General features: G+C 47.0%; 3 protein-coding genes across 3 annotated transcripts; all 3 read left to right on the top strand.

Moving 5' to 3' along the window:
• Positions 1-2,568: 2,568 nt before the first annotated feature.
• DFL_004025 (uncharacterized protein) lies at positions 2,569-6,100 on the top strand (the record flags this gene model as incomplete). Its single annotated transcript, XM_067633051.1, has 7 exons — positions 2,569-2,806; positions 2,889-3,705; positions 3,773-4,011; positions 4,076-4,787; positions 4,844-5,148; positions 5,222-5,930; positions 5,992-6,100. The coding sequence occupies 7 exons, from the start codon at positions 2,569-2,571 to the stop codon at positions 6,098-6,100; spliced, it is 3,129 nt and encodes a 1,042-aa protein (XP_067491258.1).
• Positions 6,101-7,795: 1,695 nt separating this feature from the next.
• Positions 7,796-11,069, top strand: DFL_004024 (uncharacterized protein; the record flags this gene model as incomplete). Its single annotated transcript, XM_067633050.1, has 9 exons — positions 7,796-7,798; positions 7,861-7,926; positions 7,996-8,054; positions 8,123-8,141; positions 8,205-8,270; positions 8,335-8,437; positions 8,498-8,514; positions 8,582-9,993; positions 10,055-11,069. 9 exons carry the CDS (start codon positions 7,796-7,798, stop codon positions 11,067-11,069), a joined length of 2,760 nt encoding a protein of 919 aa, XP_067491257.1.
• Positions 11,070-12,241: 1,172 nt separating this feature from the next.
• Positions 12,242-18,025, top strand: DFL_004023 (uncharacterized protein; the record flags this gene model as incomplete). Its single annotated transcript, XM_067633049.1, has 7 exons — positions 12,242-13,385; positions 13,463-15,092; positions 15,146-17,091; positions 17,151-17,243; positions 17,303-17,515; positions 17,574-17,679; positions 17,743-18,025. 7 exons carry the CDS (start codon positions 12,242-12,244, stop codon positions 18,023-18,025), a joined length of 5,415 nt encoding a protein of 1,804 aa, XP_067491256.1.
• Between the last annotated feature and the right edge of the window lie 1,123 nt (positions 18,026-19,148).

Below are 19,148 nucleotides of genomic sequence, written 5' to 3'. Positions count from 1 at the left end.
ATGTACGACAATTTTATGTCGGTAGCGGTGCAAGAATGATTGTTTGTTCATACTTCGAGATACCACTGGGAGGGGTGTAAGCTGTGTGTGATGGCGAGCCAATTGCGGTGGACTTCGAAGTCTGTGGATCTACTGATAATCGACTTGTAGTCAGAACAAAGAACCAAAGAACCTTAGGCTTAGACGGGGTATAAAAAGGGGGGGGGTTATCTTCGCGCCGGAGGCGTATGCACATACTATGACGGGATTAATAGTAGCTTGAGAGCTGTGGCCAGCACCAGGCACTGGTTGAAGGTGGGATGATGTTCGGGATCCATGTTCACATAGCAAACATGCACAATCAAGCTAGGTATCGATTCGAACCCAGCAATCACGCTCGGGAAGCTTAATTAAAGCTACAGTACGGTGTAGGCAGTCCAGTTATACCAGCATGATCTGATGGTAGTCTGGGAAGTGCCGCACGGAAATTAAGGAATTGTCGTCGGCGTTCGAACTGGAGTCCGCGGTTGTCGTCGAGGTTAAACGTTTGTTGAATTCAGGTGGATCCAGCCAGCTTGCAATGTTCCCTTGGCATAATATCAGCGGGCGGCGTCCCCTTTCCCTCTCGTTTGAAGACCGTTCCAAACAGGCACGCTAAAACCTGCCAGACTAAAATTTCACGACTCAAGGAACAAGGGTTTGATAAGATCATTTGGTTTGATTGATTGCTCTAACTACATAACTAACGAGCTGGTTGGTTCCAGGGATTAGTTAATATCCGGCGAGCGGGGCCCTGTCTGCTGTCAGTCAAGTATGGGCTAACCCTGAAACGTTTACTCGGGCGCCCGTTTGAGGTTCCAAAATCCCGACTGTCGACTCCTTGAGGTTGGAACACGGCTCCGGCCGGCTGGATATATTACTCGCTGGCACAGCCTGTGTGAGAGGTTTCGTGGGGAGAGCCCCTCGTAACGATGAGACTTCGAATCAACTGCTACTCCATAGCTCTAACTACAGCACTTGCATAAGTCTTTAGTCCTTAGTATATACGATCTATAGGAGAGCCCTAGATATTGTCATGGTCGTTCAGCATTTCGGCTCAGGCCCCTTATACCAAGTTCCAGGGATGCCTTGCCCTAAAGGTGGGCCGGACTTGTAAAGTCATTCCCGGTGAGAAAGAATTCGAATGAATATGTCTCGCGGAATGTTTATACGAAGCGATAATGTCAAGGGAAGTCGGAACCGTCCCGTATAAAATCTCATGACAAATGCATTAACATTGTTATAGATGTTACCTAACAAACCGATGACAGCGGTGATGCCTGGTATTATTACACAGAAATGATACTAACTAATGATATCAACCGAGTACAAAGCAAAGAAAGATACATCCAATCTAGCATAATATTGCTTTCGGCTGCGAAAGTCTGGTGGGAAACCATATCCAGCGCATGATTTCTTGCCAGTCATCCATCCATCCCATCTGCCCCACCCTCCTTTGCGGACCATGCATATATTTTTTTTCTTTCTCGCATTGATGTCCAAGGTTTTTCTTGACATGTTCAATGTGCGAAAGGCCGTATCAAGGAACCCAGCAGACTGTTGGTCGCCTAAGCCCCGCGCAGAGAAAGGCACGCTAATCAGCCGTTCGGCTGTCCGACTCTGCATGTCGACGTACATAGGTCCTCTGCATGATGCTCAAAAGGGACATGCGGTGAGCAAACTAGCGAGACGCAGCCGGCACCGTGCTGCGCAGCGCTCCCCAGACAGAATTCGTCGTCTGCTGCATTTTCAGAGTCCGTGCCATTGGGATTGGACACTCTTCTCGCTTCGACAAAAATCCGTCCTTGTCTGAACTCTACCTAGCCCTCACTAACGAAATAGTGAAGTCACTACTCCGTATTTACTTTTAATTCATCGAGGAGGAGGAGGCGCCGCCGGTGTAAGTGGTTTTGTTCCCGCCTCCTTGTCCATGTCCTGGGAAAGCAACCCGCAACCGCACAATACAGCCAGCCAACTATTGTGGCTCTTCCCATTTATCCTCCCACACCTAGTCTGTAAATGCCTTTCTCTCCCCCCCATTCAAAAAAATCCCAGATCCGTTTTTCTTTGTCTTCCGCTGATCTTTATCTACTTCTCGCCTCGTCCTATTGATCACTCCCGCCGTTTAAACAATTTCGCCCTTTATTATCCGACCTTTCCCCGTTTGACGATGTCATGGCGATGCTGGTGGACCCTTTAGCTTTCTAGCGCGGTATCAGACCTGTAGCTTTTAGGAAATTCGGACGGCCCTTGTCCCTCCATGATCTATAGACTTCTTGATATCTCCGAATCCCCATCTCCTTCGCATCGGCTTCTTAACTATCTCGTTTATCCTTCCATCGAGACCTCGCATATCTCGACGAATCGATCGATTCGATTCTGTGCCCCGTCTAAACCTTTTAGCGAGATCGCAAAAGGAATAAGCAACACTCTTCCAACAATCTCAACAGTTATTTTAAGGTTATATATATCGAAGGGGGGAGTTAGATAATTTTTTGGCGGGAGATTCGAGTTACTGTAGCGAAAGCTTCAATGACCGGAGTTTTCGATATGGATCGATCTCGTAATCGCCGGGATAGGACCTTTGTGGGCTCGCCATGTGCCGTCTGCGATGAACTTCTAGAGCATACATTGCGGGGAGAGAGGGTTTTGCAGTTTAGTTGCCAACATGTTGCCCACGAGGCCTGTTTTTACGAGTACATTCGCGAAATCGACTCGCAGCATTGCCCGACTTGTGATGCGCCTTTGGGGTTGGATACTAGCCGAGGCGGGAACGTCTTGGACATTGGTCTGTCGGAACCTTATTTTGACAATATATATATATATATATATATTGAGTATTTTACTGACTGAATTTGGGCCTCGGATAGAGAAACTTAGCAATGTAGTAAAAGCTGCATCGGTCATGGAGGCAGAAGCCTCTCGAAAATATAGCCAATCTCAGCAGAGTGTCCGCCATGAAAGCTCGGTACCGTCGGGACATTGGGATGCACATTCATCAAACCGATGGGACTCGGGGTCCTTCGGTCAACCTTCAGGTCCTTTCACTCAGCCTGGACATTTCAGTCAGCCACAGGGGTCTTTCAGCCAGCCAACTCCGTCTAATGTTCGCAGCGAACATTCTTCGAGTTATCATCAAGGAAGTCGTGAAAGCCGTGAAAGCCGTGAAGGTCGCGAGAGCCGTGACAGCCGTGACAGCCGGCCCGAGCTTCGAGAAAACCCTCGTGTCGATACCGGACATTGGCGCACTCCGAGTAATGCGTCTGCGGCAGATTTTCCAGAGACCCCATCCATGCGCCGGCAGCATGATTTTGATGTGCAAAATATGGAGAGTGTTGTGAGCCCAAGAGAGCAGCCTCAAAATCCAATCGATCCACCTACGGTTACGGTTCGTAGCGAATTTCCGACCTTGACAAGATCAAAGGTTCAACAAGCTCTCACTTGTCTCGTAACTATCGAGGTTCCTGAGAGGAAATGGGTCCCGACGGGGGATGAACCCCCAGCCCCACCGGTCCCACCTATACGTGGGGGCGCGGATGACCCCTATAGACCTCCGTCCCCAAGCACAAGTAATCGTTCTGCTTCGGGGATTTATGGAAATAATGCCAAGTCTGCCGCAAATATGGAACAGATCACGGAGGATTTGAGGCAACGGGTGGAAAACTGGCACAGCTTGGATGTTTCTCGGTATGTGTTTTGGACCCATTTTGTTGCGGATTGTAATAGCGATGCTAATGTGGTATTTTGGGACCAGATTTGGTAAATTACGATTATTTGGGACTATCAAAGTTGGAAAGGACTGCCAATCATGGCAAGAGCTTGAATGTTTTCTCTTCTCCGAAATGCTTATATGCGTGAAGGAGAAGAAGATCCCAAATACCGCATCCGGACAATGGGGTCCTAATGGACGCAAAAAGTCAGGGAAATGCACACTTAAAGGTTCCATCTTGATCAAGAAGCACCTCAAGCAGGTATCTGACTCGAGCTCGATCGGTATGCATATCTTTCCTGATTTGCTTCGATGATCCGCAAATTGAAACCACTAACTTTGACGTAGACAACCATATCTTGACCCTAAGTCTCTCTGTTGCTGAACTTCCATCATTCCATCTTCAATTTCCCAATCATTCGCAATTGGAACAATGGCGCAGGGCGCTGTTGAACCTCAATAGCGAGATGTTGGATGCGCCGCACGATGACGACCGTGTGCAATCTGACCTCGACGAGGAAGTTGACGGCCGTTATTCAACAAGGAGGAAGGGCCAACGTGCGTCCTCTGCGAATTCGTCGATTGGAGGCGCCCGTTCCGTTGTATCTGCCCCAACCGAATATACAACATCGTCGAGGATACAGCGTACGACTCTCGCCGCCCATGTTCCGATCGATCTCGTCGTTGTCATTCCTGTTACCTCGTCCATGCAAGGTCTTAAAATCAATTTACTCCGTGAATCTTTGCGATTCTTGGTTGGAACGCTCGGGGAAAAAGATCGAATGGGCTTGGTGTCATTTGGCTCCAGCGGCGGAGGTGTAGCGCTTGTGGGGATGACATCGAAGAACTGGCCAAGTTGGAATAGAGTCATCAATTCGATCCGGCCAGTCGGTCAGAAGAGTTTACGAGCCGATGTGGTCGAAGGAGCGAACGCCGCCATGGATCTATTGATGCAGAGGAAAGTCAGCAATGCAATTTCTTCTATTCTTCTAATTAGTGATTCCTCGACTTCGGACGTTGATGCGGTCGATTTTGTGGTATCGAGGGCGGAGGCTGCAAAGTAAGTTATTCATTCGTATCTAGAAGACTTTTTGGTTAATCTAACGAGAACGCTAGGGTTTCGATCCACTCATTCGGGTTAGGATTGACACACAAGCCGGATACAATGATCGAGCTATCGACAAGGACTAAGGCATCGTATACCTACGTTAAAGACTGGATGATGTTGAGAGAGTGTCTGGCAGGTTGCATGGGTGCCTTGCAATCATCATCGCATCAAAACGTCAAGGTTAAGCTCAAGTTGCCAGAAGGCTCGCCTGCCCGCTTCACGAAGATAAGCGGTGCTTTGCAAGTGACCAAACGGGCTACTGGAAGAGAGGCCGAGGCCGCTCTTGGAGATCTAAGGTTCGGAGACAAGAAAGGTTCGTGAATTCTCCGAATCAGTGGTTGAGCTTGCTCGAAAAGTTTGGGTTTGCTAACTTTTGGAGAATCCAGATGTACTGGTACAACTTGTAATCGATCCAGATCAGAACACAAATGAGCTACCACCTGCTGATCCATGGGAAACAATTGTTTCCGGATTGGAAGCTCTTGGCGGTCCACTCGACGCGGAAGAACAGAGAGTACAAAGCATCGAAGAAGTTCCGCTCATCCAAGCTGATCTGATTTACGGGGACATCCAACGGGACGGGGCATTATCACAGTCGTCGCGTCCGTCTCTCTTGACTATCTCGATGCTACCATCGACGAGCAACAAGTCAAGACAGAGCCATGCTCGTCCTGGGTCCCCCCCAATACCACCACATCCTATGATCGTTCAAAGGAGGATGGAACTTTTGACCTCGGATATGTTGTCTCGGGCATTGACATTAGTCTCGAAAGGTCAGCATGACAGAGCCCAAACGTTACTCTCTGAGACTCGGACGATCCTAAGAGGCCTCGGAAAGGGTGGCTTACCTCCTTTACCGCCGCTCCCAGGCTCTGATCATGGAGACGTAACGCCTATTGCGGCTCAGTCCGGCAATTGGGACGGAAAATACAGCCCAACTGCTGGCATTGACTCAAGGGTGGTGGGATGCCTTGATTCCGAACTGGAAGCTGCTTTGGAGTGGATTGCACACCCGGCAGTCTTCGCTCGAGATTCTCGCAAGGCGGTCTTGCAGGCTATTGGTGTTATTTCCGGGCAAAGAGCTATCACATTCAGGTATATATCCTTCCCGATTCGCAACGTTACGTTATGAATCAATCCTAACTTTTCGATACAGGACGCCAAGCGAGTCATACCATGCATCCCGAGTTTTCGGAGTCAAGCATATAACAGCGCAAGCTAGAGAATGGCATGGCAATTCAGAAGATCTCGCAGAAGAAGATTAAAAGCTCACTATCTTTTACATTTTCCTTTGTTCTTTGATATCATCTTAGGCTGTTTATTGTCTGGATTTACTTGGTATACGTTCAAATTAGCGGGCTATGGATCTTTCGAAGTGTTCAGGATTAACAACAGCATTTTATACAGTATATATACTTTTGGCACTTTTACATCTTGTTTTTCCCCCATTTGATATCCCCACATGTATTCCCTCCTTTTGCTTGTTTTCATTCAGTGATATCCCCGATAATGCTATGATGTCTAGCAGACCTAGTTTTGTCATATTTTGGTTTTATCTCAGAGCTTGGTGAGTGAGTCCTGTGGATGGATGTTGAAGAGTTTTTTTTTTTTTCTTCCGAATGCATCGATATACCCGCTAGCTATGTCGAGAGGGATTGTGCCGAACATTGACTATGATTTGGTCACTGCGTTAATGTCTATGGCAAGGATGTGTATTTCCGATGCCCGAGACATCGAGTTTTGTCTATCTAGATATAGATCTACCGCCCTAAGATAATTGGAGGGGTGGTGAGAGTACTTACATAGCTAGATTCTCAAAGATATAAATTTTATATTCATTTACTGGCGTTGGATTGCCTCACCTGCGATGCCATTTTCATGAACCAATGGCCTTTTTTCTGCTGAGTATTTCGGGCCACGAGTAGAGAGGTTAGCAGGAGACCCTAGCATGGGTAACATGACCTCCTGGCTAGGCTGCTGGGCCCTCTCCAAAAGTGGGTACTAGGAGAGTTGTGTTGAGTGGTCGTGGTACCCCGACGTCAATGTTGAAATTTAACGAAATTCCAGATGCAATATAAATCTCGTTTTCTGTTCAAAAAATCCCACAGCTTTGTCTTCTTAGCTATATCTCATATCGTGATACCAGCCCCAGATCCGAGGATGAGAACACGGCCGAGAACAGGAGGAGGTACGAGGACGGTGGGAGGGTACAGGGCAGGTGGTAGTTGATGTGGCTGGGCCGTCTTGCCAGGAGCAGGAGGATGCGCTGGAACGAACGAGGATGATCCGGGGTGGTCTCGGTGGGGGGGTCTCCGACAACAGCACGAAACCTTCTCAGGTGGTCCTCCCGCTGTTCCGAAAAAAAATTTAGGACGCCCTCCTCCCGCGTCGACCTCCTCGTCATCACCATCCACCCTCATTCTCCGCGCTCTCCAGCTCCCATCACCTCTTCTCATCACAACTTCGCCTCGCCTCATCATAGCACTCGGACCTCAAGGGGACCGGTCATCATCCGCTGCCATTCTTCCTTCGTCTTGACGATTCGATACCGGGTCATCGCCTCCTCTTCAACCAGGCCGGGTGGCTATAGCTATCTCGAACCCCCCCCACTATTCTGATCCGGTAACAATTAATGGTAATCTTGAAAAACTTCAAGCCATCAGAACATTCACACACTCAAAAATCATTGATCAAGCAAGCTATTCGTAAACAACCTCGTGGATCCCTCGCTTGATATAAACAAAGCCGCATACGCGCGCCTTTCATATCCAGCTTTCTGGTAGACATCTTTTACGGCCTTCGGTAAGGCTGTAGAAATATTGGAGGATCCTTTGTTCCATTCGCGCGTCGGTTTCACTAGGCACGGGCAAAGATTTTTGACGTGCTCCGGGTTTTTATCTCACAGTACGCCAGTACTTCTACACCATTGAGTGTAGGGGTGTTAGCATTACTCAAGTACAATGGTGTGTTTTTATAGATGTTGGTTGTCTATCTTAACCGCTGGTACTGATAGGATTGGGTATAGGTTCTTTTCAAACGAAAACCGGTGCAGTTTTTGCCCACTCCGGAAATCGCAGATGACGACCAAGAGGTATGATATCCCCTTCCCTGTTTTGCTAAGAATATCCTCGAGTATTGATCTAACTGTCTTTCTATATAGGTTTGGGTCATCGATGCCACTGGCGAAATATTTACTGAATATGAAGACTACTTGGCTCGGTAGGTTTTCAACTGGATATAATGGTTTTCTTTAAGATCGAGACTAAGATCAATGGATTCGTCGACAGTATGCAATTTTACAAAGGGGTTTGTGCTGTTGACCGTCTAGAGTTTAGTTTTAGACGTCTATCCTGCTAACACCTCCGAAAGAAACGTTTCATCTGCGAAATCACTGGCCATTCAGGACTCGATTTCTTCTCGGCTCTAGAGAGTGAAGTATGTCATCTGTGGCTTTTTTGGGATTGTATTAGCCTTTGATACTTATTACTATTTCGTGTAGCTTGCTGGTTCGAAAGACGTTGAGGAATCTTTTCCCGATGCACTGAAAGGCCCCATTTTGAAGAAAGTTCAGTTCCAGACAATACCAAGAATAGATAACTTGGGTATGTTTTGCTGTTAAAAACGAATTCCCACTACGTTCTACGAACTAACGAAACTTCTAGTTGACCTCATATACGACGTTAGTACAAACTTCAAGGCTGCAGCCTTTATATGCGATATTAACTAATCTATAAAATGGAATACAGGCTTTCAAGGGCGATTTTTACCCCGGAGAACATGTTATTGCAACTCTTCACAATAATGACAAAACGGAAGGCCAAATCCGAGAGAAGAGCTCGTTTCCCGAACAGACAAATGCACAAGGAGAAGTTTCGAAGCCAGCGACTGCTGTCTACACAGTCAGCCTCATTAACCGGGGATCTGAGATTTCCTTAGGCCCTGACGACTTGACTCGAGATCGGAGGATATTCACAAAAGCAATGTTACGAGCCTTTATCAAGAATACAGTTCATCGGGAAGCATGGAATGGGGCACCCTGGCTTGTCAAGGAGTCTTATGCCCGAAGATACTGCATTAACCAAACAATACCGAAGCATCTACAGAGAGGATCGACTGTCGCCGAAAGGAAAGCTATGCTAGCCGTTCGAAAAGCGCAGGCTGAGAAAGGATTTTCTTTAACAATTGCTGGGACTGGACCTGGGTTATCCCCCGACCCGACCCCTCCAAAACCAACCACGAAAGGAAAGGGCAAGCAGAAGGATATCGACGGGAAACCGCCAACTTTGCACCTTTCTAGCAGCGGGGTATCAAAGATCCAAGCTGTACCTGAACCCCCGAAGCCGCCTCCGAAACCTCTCATCAAATATCCAATTGAGGACCTGACAATCATGCCATCTTCAACGCCTAAAAAGCGGCCAACACTGAAACGGCTTCACGAGGCCATTCCAGGGAAAAAGCTATCCGAAGAAAGTGTTCCTTTGCTTCTCGAAACCTGGCAGTTCCTCAACGTGTACTGCGAACCGTTGCTCCTCGACTCCTTCACCTTTGACGACTTCATTGAAGCCCTGTTCTACAACGATGATCACCAGGACTGTTTATTGTTGTTGGAAATACATTGCTCATTGTTGAAGACACTGGTGGACGAAGGAGAAGAAGGAAGGGTCAATATCGCAAGCATCCTTGATCTGGATACCGACGGGGATGATGATGACGAAGAGGAGGAAGAAGAGGATAGGGTGCAGACGAGACGTTCGAGTGCCCGTTTCAAAGAGCTGTCAAAGGCTGCGATCAACGGTCACGGAGACAATCAAAACCCCGTCTGGTTGGAACTATTACGAAAGCGAGATTTTCAGCACGGTGGATGGGAGACGATTATTGTCGGCCTCTTTAGTCAGATATCCAACAACAGGAAGCAGTTCAAGCCTTTGGCGACGGATATTTTGCGATACTTTTCACCGCTCGGAGAGGAGCCATTGCTCATAACAGCTAGAGCGCAATACCGGGACTTGGATATCAATATCAAAATCAAAATCATCCAACTACTTCAGAAGATGGTATTCGAGACACCAATTGTTCGAGATTACATGGACGAATGCGGCGAGGCTATGACTAAACTTAGAAAGGACAAAATCGAGCACCAGAAAACCCGCAAAGTATTGTAGGTGGATTTATTTTACACGAGTTTCTAGTATTCTGGCTAACTTTATTTCGTATTTTAGCATCGAGGAGTTGAAATCTTTAGAAGATGAGAGAAGACAACTGCTGCCGGAAAATGAACCTTCTTCGCCGATTAAGGAAGAAGGAGATGATACGAAAATGAGCAATGGCTACGACACACCAGAGGTAGATAACGATGAAGATTCCGACTCGAGCCGCCCTGTTATTCGACGACCATCAAACCGAGCAGCCGAGCGAAAGAGAAAACGCGAGCAGGAGAAAGAAAAAGAAGAAGCGAACGCAAAGATTCACGAATCTCAACAGAAATACAAGAGGGCATGTCTCAACGTCGAGAAAGCGAAGGCTAAGATTCGACAGGAAGAAGCAGCAATCGCCGAACTGGATAGCGAATTGAGGGAATCTGACTGCGCACGACTACGCGTCATTGGGAAGGATAGATTCTGGAACCGTTACTGGTTCTTTGAAAGGAACGGCATGCCTTATGCTGGTATTCCAACAAGCTCGACTGCAGATTCTGGATTTGCCATGGGAAGGTTGTGGCTTCAAGGCGCCCCGCTGGAAGAGCAAAAGGAGTTTTTAGATTTAGACAGAGTCATCAACAACGACACTAATGATGGAACTAGGGTGGCCATGTCTATCAAAGAGCGTAGGAAGAAGGAGGAGGGAAATGCAGCTCTTCGTGGCCCGGAGAAATGGGCGTATATCGACGACCCAGAGGATTTCAACAGCTTGCTGGAATGGTTGGATACTAAAGGTGAACGCGAGTTGAAGTTGAAGAAAGAACTCGAAGTTTACAAAGAACACATTGTGAATGCTATGGAGTCCCGACAAAGATACCTCAATCCATCGGACCCCAGCCACGGAACAGAAGTAGTTGTCAGGATGTCTACACGAACAAAATCGGTTGCTCAGGTTCCCATCCAACGATGCCTGAAATGGAAGAACAATCTTGCCGCCGAACACCTTGGACACTACCATTCGGAGCATCCGGTGCGAACTAAGGGCCGGAAAGGTCAACAAGAGTCCCGGTCGTCGCGGAACTCTCGTACTCGTTAAAACATTAATACCTGTCACTCACAACCAGCCACCCGTCGAGCATCCCTTATTATCCCCATAATCCCTGCATCATTTTCTCGTCTCGACGTTTAAAATGCATTAACCCTCAGAACATGATCAATCAATACTACTCTCGAGCTCAGACCCCTCATTCAACCCCATGCATATCGTGTACCGGAGCCCGCTTATCGTTCGAATCATCCGCATCCTTTTTTTCCCTCTCTATGGTGTTTTTTTTTTTTATTCCGGAGGGGATGGTTTAGCTTAGAATATACACATGGGTGTACATACTAATCGCGATCAGATCGCATCTGATGTATTAATACGCTGCAATTTTGATCATGATAACTGATAACAATTGTAACCCCTCTGACACACCGTCGGCATATTGAAATGTAAACCTCGTTCCCCGTATGAACGAACCTCTTTATCCACTGAAACTTGCGAATCTTATATTTCAATGAACCCTCTTAATATAAAATAATCTAAAGCTGCTAAATATATCTCACGTGGCGCTTCGACACCCAAAACACTGAAACCATCCTGTTGGACCGGCCGGTACGGTACCACCATTGCAAGCCCAAGCCCGAGTGGCAGCTGTTTCTGTTTCTGCTTCGTTCTTGTCCTTGTCCTTGTTTTCTTGTCCCTCTCAGAGGTACTTGTCCATTAATATACGTACTCCTCAGAGCTGTGCAGTGCAGTGCAGCACCGTTCCCTCTAACATGCGACCGTTTTGGGCCAAATACAACATTCCAATTTAACGATTCTGCATTCGGACTCCGTATTTTCTACGATCACAAAATTATCGCAATCAGAAGCACCCCGGGGCTAATAGCTATAACCAGAATAGAAACCGATTCCCCAATTTCCCTTTCCTTCGTCCTTCTACAAAGGCAAAGCCGCTGTTCTGGAGCCTTTGCGTTGCCAGGGGTTTTATCCAAAATCAACTCCCTCGACCTGCCAACTACACCCTTCGGACAACTTCTCGATTCACGCACACGCCTTCCTGTATTACCAATTACTTCCCTTATAAACCTCGGGAACTCTACCAAAGAAAAAAAAAAAAAAAGAACAAGAAGAACAAGAAGAAGACGTTGCATCTACAGCTTCATCTTTCCTACTCCTTTCAAAAGCCGCTAACGATGGTACAGCAAAGCAAGTAGTCCTTCTTTATGTCGCAAATCAACCACCAAAACCTCACGCAGCCGACTGGTCCTGTACCGCGTAGGCGTAGCGAAGGGAGCAAAGATAGACAGCGGCCTGAGCTCATCACCTCGAACGCCAATCGGAAATCCGGGGCCTTCAGCCCATCTTCTCCCTTCAGCCCATCATCCACTCAATCTTCTGCCTTCAAGGCCAAAAATTCAAAAGCGGGGTCTGCATCTTTAAACAGCCATGTTCGAAGCATCTCACGCTCCGTAAACGATATATTTGCTCGGTCGAAGTCTCCATCTTCTTCATCAGTACAGCAACTGCACCGACAGCAGACCGATGGATTTCTGGGGGATCCAAGAGCTGGGGATAAAAATGCTGAGTTAAGGAGGCCCCATACTGCTTCATTAACAAGTGGTGGAAAGTTCCCAGAATCGGACGAAGTATCCTTCTTGGGAGATCACCATGGAAAGTCGCAAGAGTTGGTGCTGGAAGGGTGGCTCAATGTTGTGAATTCTCATTATTCGAGAAAGGGGGCATTGAAGGATGCCTGGAAGCTGCATTTTGGAGTTATTCAGGGTCATCATTTGAGCTTGTACAAACCGCCCCAGAATTTACATATTCGATCATTCGATGTCCTGGCCAAAGCTCCACCTAAAACCGCAGGCTCTACCACGAACACGGCTACAACGACGATTCGACCTCAGACCGCCCCCGATATTGCCCTAGTCTCATCACAAGAGACATCTACGTTGAAGTATACCAAGGAAGAAAGACATCCTGATTTGGTTATAGAAGAGGATGGATCGGTTGCCAGTGGGTCGGTCGAGGCTATATGCCACGAGATCCTATTTGGCAACAACGTCATGTTTTTCAGGTCTATGCTGTTGACTCTCCCTGCATGGACGATTCCAGAGACGGCTCTTGCGACATTTACCGAGTATACTAAGGGGAGGAATATCAGTAGGAAAATTGAGCGGATAGTAACAACCATTATTGATTCTTCGTTCGGGATGCTGCTAGAGATGAGATACCACGAGGCTTTAATTACACTGATAGAGAAGGGAATCAAGCCGCACAATGCACAACTGGCGATTACTTTGTCTGGAAGGGTCGAATCTAAGCTAAGCCATCTGAAGTCCGAGCTCTTCCCGACGAATGTAGGTAAGCTTATAATCTCCAACCCCCTAAGAGGCAAATGCACATTCTCTGGATCGGAATATTGACTCCTAGTTCCGTAGGTAGAGAAGCGGACAGCCATGAAAAGCGACACGCGCTCACACTCTCACCGAACGAGTTCCTTTCGATACCTGCCGGCCATCTAGCGCAGCAGATCCACCTATTCCACAAGAAATACTTTCAGATATGGAATCCTGGGACCGATATTTCGCTGCTGATGGATGTTACGCACGCCCTTCCGGCCGCAAATAAGAATCCTCTAGTTTTCACATCCAGTGCCATTCACTTTCTCGGAGAAAAGCTATGTACTGACATCCTTATGCCGAACCATTCGCACGAATTCCGAGCTTCACTGCTCTCGCGTTGGATTGATGTCGGTAGGATACTCCAGGATTTGGGAGATATGGTTGGTTGGTTCTCAGTTATTATGGCTATCCTCTCTCCGGCTGTCCTCAGGCTTCAGATGACCTGGCAGATGATCGAAGAGTCGAAGCTGAACACTGTGGTGGAAGAATGGGTGCCCGTAATGCTGGATCTAGAACGGCGCAAGTTTGAATTAAGCACGACAGAGGCCGTTCGTCCCAGCGTTATGGCCCCTGGAGGTGGTGGGGAAACGATCGCGGTCCAGGACATTGTTCCATACTTTGGTGATTTGTGCCATTCTCTCACCGAAGCTACCGACAGCAGAAACGGTAAAATCAACTGCAAAAGGTTCCTTGATGGGTACGAAGGGATTGAGGCCGGTCTTAAGCGGTGGAGCCGATATCCCGATGAGAAGAACGCGATCGGGAAAGATATCCCACCTGCGAAATATAAGGAGGATACTCGGATACAGGAGTGCCTCCGGCTCTTAAACAATGGTTCTAAGGCAATATCCGTGTATTCGTCCTCGCTCTTCCAAATGTCCTTAGCTGCAGAACGGCCAAATACCGGGTTCTATGTTCAGCCACATTATCATCAGAAACCACCTCTGAGTACTGGTACCAGTATTCCGCTAGCGTTTACAGAGTTGCTGCCGGGATTCTCGCTCTTCAACTGGGAAGATACCTTGACGATTGCAGAAGCCTTCGGAAAGAAACACTTTAACGCGAGTACCGGGAATCTAACAGCCATTGAAATGGATAATGACCCGATGCTCGCCGTACCCAGCGCTACTATCCCAACTCTACGACGTACACGATCATTCCCTCCTCAACGATCATCGGCAAAAACCACCGGCTATAACGCATTGGACGTAGCCACACATGAAAGAACGGCGGGGCTCCAGAGTAAGGATAGTACCATCTTGAGGGCTGTCCGAGATGTTCTGGGTGTGGACGAAGAGAGCTTTTATAGCAAAGATGGAGAGCTGATGTTAAAAGCCGATGTTAACACGGATATCGGCGGATCTCGACCAACAAGTTTAATAGAACACGGAAGACGACCATTAAGTATTGCATCGGGACATGCTGATGGAGCCGATCGTGACAGACCGCCGTCGATGGTCAATCCGTCTCGTTATAGCACAAAGGCTATGAATGTGGTTACTAAAGGTGGTACTCTGGAGAGACTTGTTGATATCCTCGTGCTTGGGGTGCAAGACTTCAGTACTAGGATGTTTTCTCGAAGTGAACACGGAGAGAAGAAGGAGTTGCCGGCGTTCGGAATGGATGATGAACTTTTCATCATAACCTTCTTGGCTACCTTCCGCAGGTAAGAACTTAGAGCCTCTCTTTTTATAGACTTTGCTAACGAATTGCTTATAGCTTTTGCCTACCGATTGTGTTACTTGAGTATCTCAAAAAGAGACTGCTTGGGGCCCGCTCTGCTGCCAAGCTATCTGATAAAGTCAAGGAAGACGATGTATTCCCCGATTGGACCGGTCTTTACCAAGATAAAGATGAGGTTTTAGATTGGATCATGGTGGCAAGGATACATCTCGGTATCCTCCGAGTATTAAGTTTCTGGGTTGACGAATTTTACATCGACTTCCATGGAGATCTCGGTTTGAGGGATGCTTTTGTTGAATTCATTGCAATGCTCTCTAAAGAATTCGCGATATGGGATCAACATACTTCCAACCATGAAGAACTTCCAGAGATGATCGAACAAATATATAACCTGTTCGAGGATGTTAGGGAGCAATTTGAGAGGGGCTTTTACCATCCACTACGACCTTCAAATACCTTCCACTCACCTCCTTCCCTCTCCGTACCTGTCCATTGCCCTCTGAAATATCTCGAGGAATTCATTGACCAGGTCGAAAACCACGCCAGACGAGCTTTTACAGAAATCCGTCTCGTCGACTGGATGATTGCCTTTGAAATTCTAGAAATGCAGTCTACCGAGTTGAACGGATTTTTAGTCTCTAAATCAACCGCCCAACTCTTTGAGGACGAAGATATCATTCAAAGTGTGTTTTTGATCTTGAAGAATCTTCCCCGAGTGGATGCAAACGAAACTGTTTTCCAAAGTTTGCCGCCGCCTATCCGGGCCTTTGCAAATCTTCAGAATGATGTGATCAACATGTTTATTTCTATTGTGACCGACAACCGCATTAATGCGGACGAGCGGTCTCAAAGAATATTCTCACTTCTGAGGTGCATCTCGATATGCCAACGGAGGATGTCCGTGCTCGATATATATGAGAATCCCGGTAGCCCGGTTCCTCGTCAATCTGTCCCATCGTTCGTTGGAAACGCAATAGCGGCGGCTCTGTGCTCACCCGAAAGTCGGATGTTCACGCATGCTTGGAATCTTGCCGGCGAACTGGCGACGGGACGGCATTCTGACCTCGATATCTTGCAGAATGTTGTTCCGTCACTGAGCGAAGAGACCAAATTGTACGGACCGATGACCGTCTGCCCGTCCTGGTTACTTGATCGCATGCTCGAAATTATCTGCAATGTTCCCAACATGCTGATAGAGAATAGTCGTTTGATCAACTTTGACAAGAGGAGATATGTGTTCAACCTTGTCAGCAATTTCTTCGATATCGACCCCAATTCGCCAAATATGGGAAGTTCGAGTGAAGAGGTTGGAACACCCAATCCCAACCACGATAGGCAAACTCCGAGCCGGTTAGGCCGTCCCGCAGACAGGAAACAACTGAAGGAACTTGCTTTCAGGGAAAATTCTGTTACGAAGTCCAACAGGACGAAGGTATTCTACCGCCTTCTCCAAAAGGAACACGATAAGCGAAAGCGAGATGGGAAGTATCGTGAGAGCGTTGAGAAGCAACATCGAGGGCAGCTCAAGGCCTCGCAGAAGACTAAGTCTTCGGCAATAAGGATGGATCCTGTGGCCGAGAAGAAGTCGGGACGGCGACTAGCAGTGAATACACTATTCAAGGCCGTGCGCCCGATATCTATGGCTATATCTTCGTCTTGGACGCCGCCGACCGCCAGCAAGGTTGTTCCGCCTTCTGAACTCCCTGTGATGCACAGTTCGAATTATAAGACCAAGCCTGCAATTGTTATCGATCTGTTCAGGCTCGCGGGGATGCATTCCTCGCCTTCGTTCAGGCAGAGACAAATCTGGAAATTGAAAACCGACGATGGGTTGAGCTTTTTGTTCCAGGCTACTGGATCAGAAGATACCCAAGCATGGCTGCACTCTTTGGAGGCAATCAGCGGAGACATTGTTAACACAGATGGTGACGAGGCAATGGATGGCGGAATGGCTTCAGCACCGACTGTGATTGTTGCACCATGTAAGAATACCCCATTTCCCACTAGACATTAGCAAATATACTAACAGTTGTCGTACCAGCTTTTGGCGTTTCACTGGAAAAGCTTTATCAGAGGGACGGCCTGAAAGTCCCGTATGTTGTAGAGATGATGCTGGGAGAAGTTGAGCGAAGAGGTTTGTTTATACCTAACTATCGATATCTACGTACTCCAAGTGCTAACAAGCGATTATAGGTTTGGAGGAAGTCGGTATTTACCGTGTCCCCGGCGCCACCAGCAGCATTGGCGCTCTCAAGGCAGCTCTTGATTCTGAGGTCGATGTCCGAATGGATGATGACCGATGGTTTGACATCAACGCTATTGCCGGATGTTTCAAACTCTTTATGAGAGAGATGCCAAATACTCTCTTATCTCCCGAGCTCCTCGAGGATCTTCGAGCGATGCCATGTATGTTTCCCCTCCCTCCAAGTCCAGGATTTATTGTCGGTATTAACGTCTTTTGTAGCCGACATCGAGGATTCCGAAAAGCCATTGTACTATAGAAACTGCTTTGCAAAAGTTCCCCCATGGATTTATTTCTTCCTTCAACGATTTTACAGACATCTCCACTTGTAAGTCTCCCTGCTTATATTGTTTTAGAATTCGAACGGTGTACTAACTTCCGACATTTCTAGAATCGCTCAAAACTCACACATCAACAAAATGAACACTGTCAACCTCGCCATCGTCTTCGGCATGGGAATGGCAAACGACGGCAGCGGCACCATGGGTTTCAGCCCAGACTTTGGATATTTCCAACAGATGGTACGGAATTGGATTGGTCATGCCGAAACTATCTTCCCAGACCCGCCTGAAGAGGCTACACCGGAGTCACCGTATATCGGGCACCAGGAAGAGTTCCACCACCCGTTTACCATTCCGGTGATTGTGGAGACCAATGCTGCTGAAGATGGTTGATAACGGGTTTTAAAGAACGAAAAGAAAATTGTCCTTTTTTTGATATCTTTTTGGCGACCATTTTTTATTGCTTCTGCTGGAAAAAACGGAAGGGGGAGGGAGGGAGGAGGGAGGTTTACTGCTCAAACCAAAAAACATAATCATCTTCATTTTATATTTGTAGGACGAACGAAAGTTATAGAGAATACCTTTTAATACCTTTTCCTCATTGACTTTTCTTTTTTTCTTTCGTTTTCTTTTGCTGCTTTGCTTTAAGTGAGATTACTAGTATTACTGCTTGCTTTCCGGCGTGGCATGCATTTTGCATACGAGATATCAGGATGATGACAATGCATGGTCAGGCTTTGTTTTTTCTTCTTCTTCTTCTTCTTCTTCTTCTTCGAGTTGCAATCGTGTTCTCTCGCTTTACGCCTCTCGCAGACTTTCTCTTCTTTATTTCCTTGTTTCCTCCCTTGGTGCCCATATAGGTCGAATTGAAATCGAATGCAAAAAAAGGGACTGTGCAGGTCACAGTAATAATCTAACGTCGAGACTACCCAAGTAGTAACGTTAAAAAAAAGAAGCTAGAGGAAGAGATATATTGATTTGCTTTTGCTCCACGGAATTCGGGAGGAAAGGGAAAAAAAGAATTATATATGATTCATATATGATCATGTAGTCGTGTAGCTAGAAAAAAAAGCAGGGAACAAAACAGAGATCGTAAGAGATGAGGGAGGAGGTTCAAAAGATAAGGAAACTTAAAATTTGAACCAGACCGAGCTACCATGAAACTTTTCGAAATAGCAAAATCGAAAACCATGTGCTATCCTCAAGAGGCAAAGAAAGCGGAAGGATAACGTAGAAATACAGCACAAAGAACTTCACCTGCAAGGAAAAAGCCCAAAAGAGACACAAAAAAGAGGAACTAGGGCCAAACAAAAGAGAAAAAGGGTACCACCCGCATGCCGCTGCCTTAGATACTTTGCCCGAACAGAATGGTCAATTTTTGTAATTTTTGGACGTGCCAGTCCTCGCTAAAACCTCGAAGGTCTCGAACTCCGAAATGTTTAAAAAAGCATGAAGAGAAAAGAGGAAAAAAAGAGAAAACAGGAGCACCGATTTGTAAGAAAGAAACGCTAAAGCA

Source organism: Arthrobotrys flagrans, assembly GCF_004000055.1.
Source record: "Arthrobotrys flagrans strain CBS H-5679 chromosome Unknown unitig_0, whole genome shotgun sequence".
NCBI classification, from domain to species: Eukaryota; Fungi; Ascomycota; class Orbiliomycetes; order Orbiliales; family Orbiliaceae; genus Arthrobotrys; species Arthrobotrys flagrans.
Note: the sequence above shows the minus strand (reverse complement) of the source record. Positions and strands in the feature narration are given on the sequence as shown.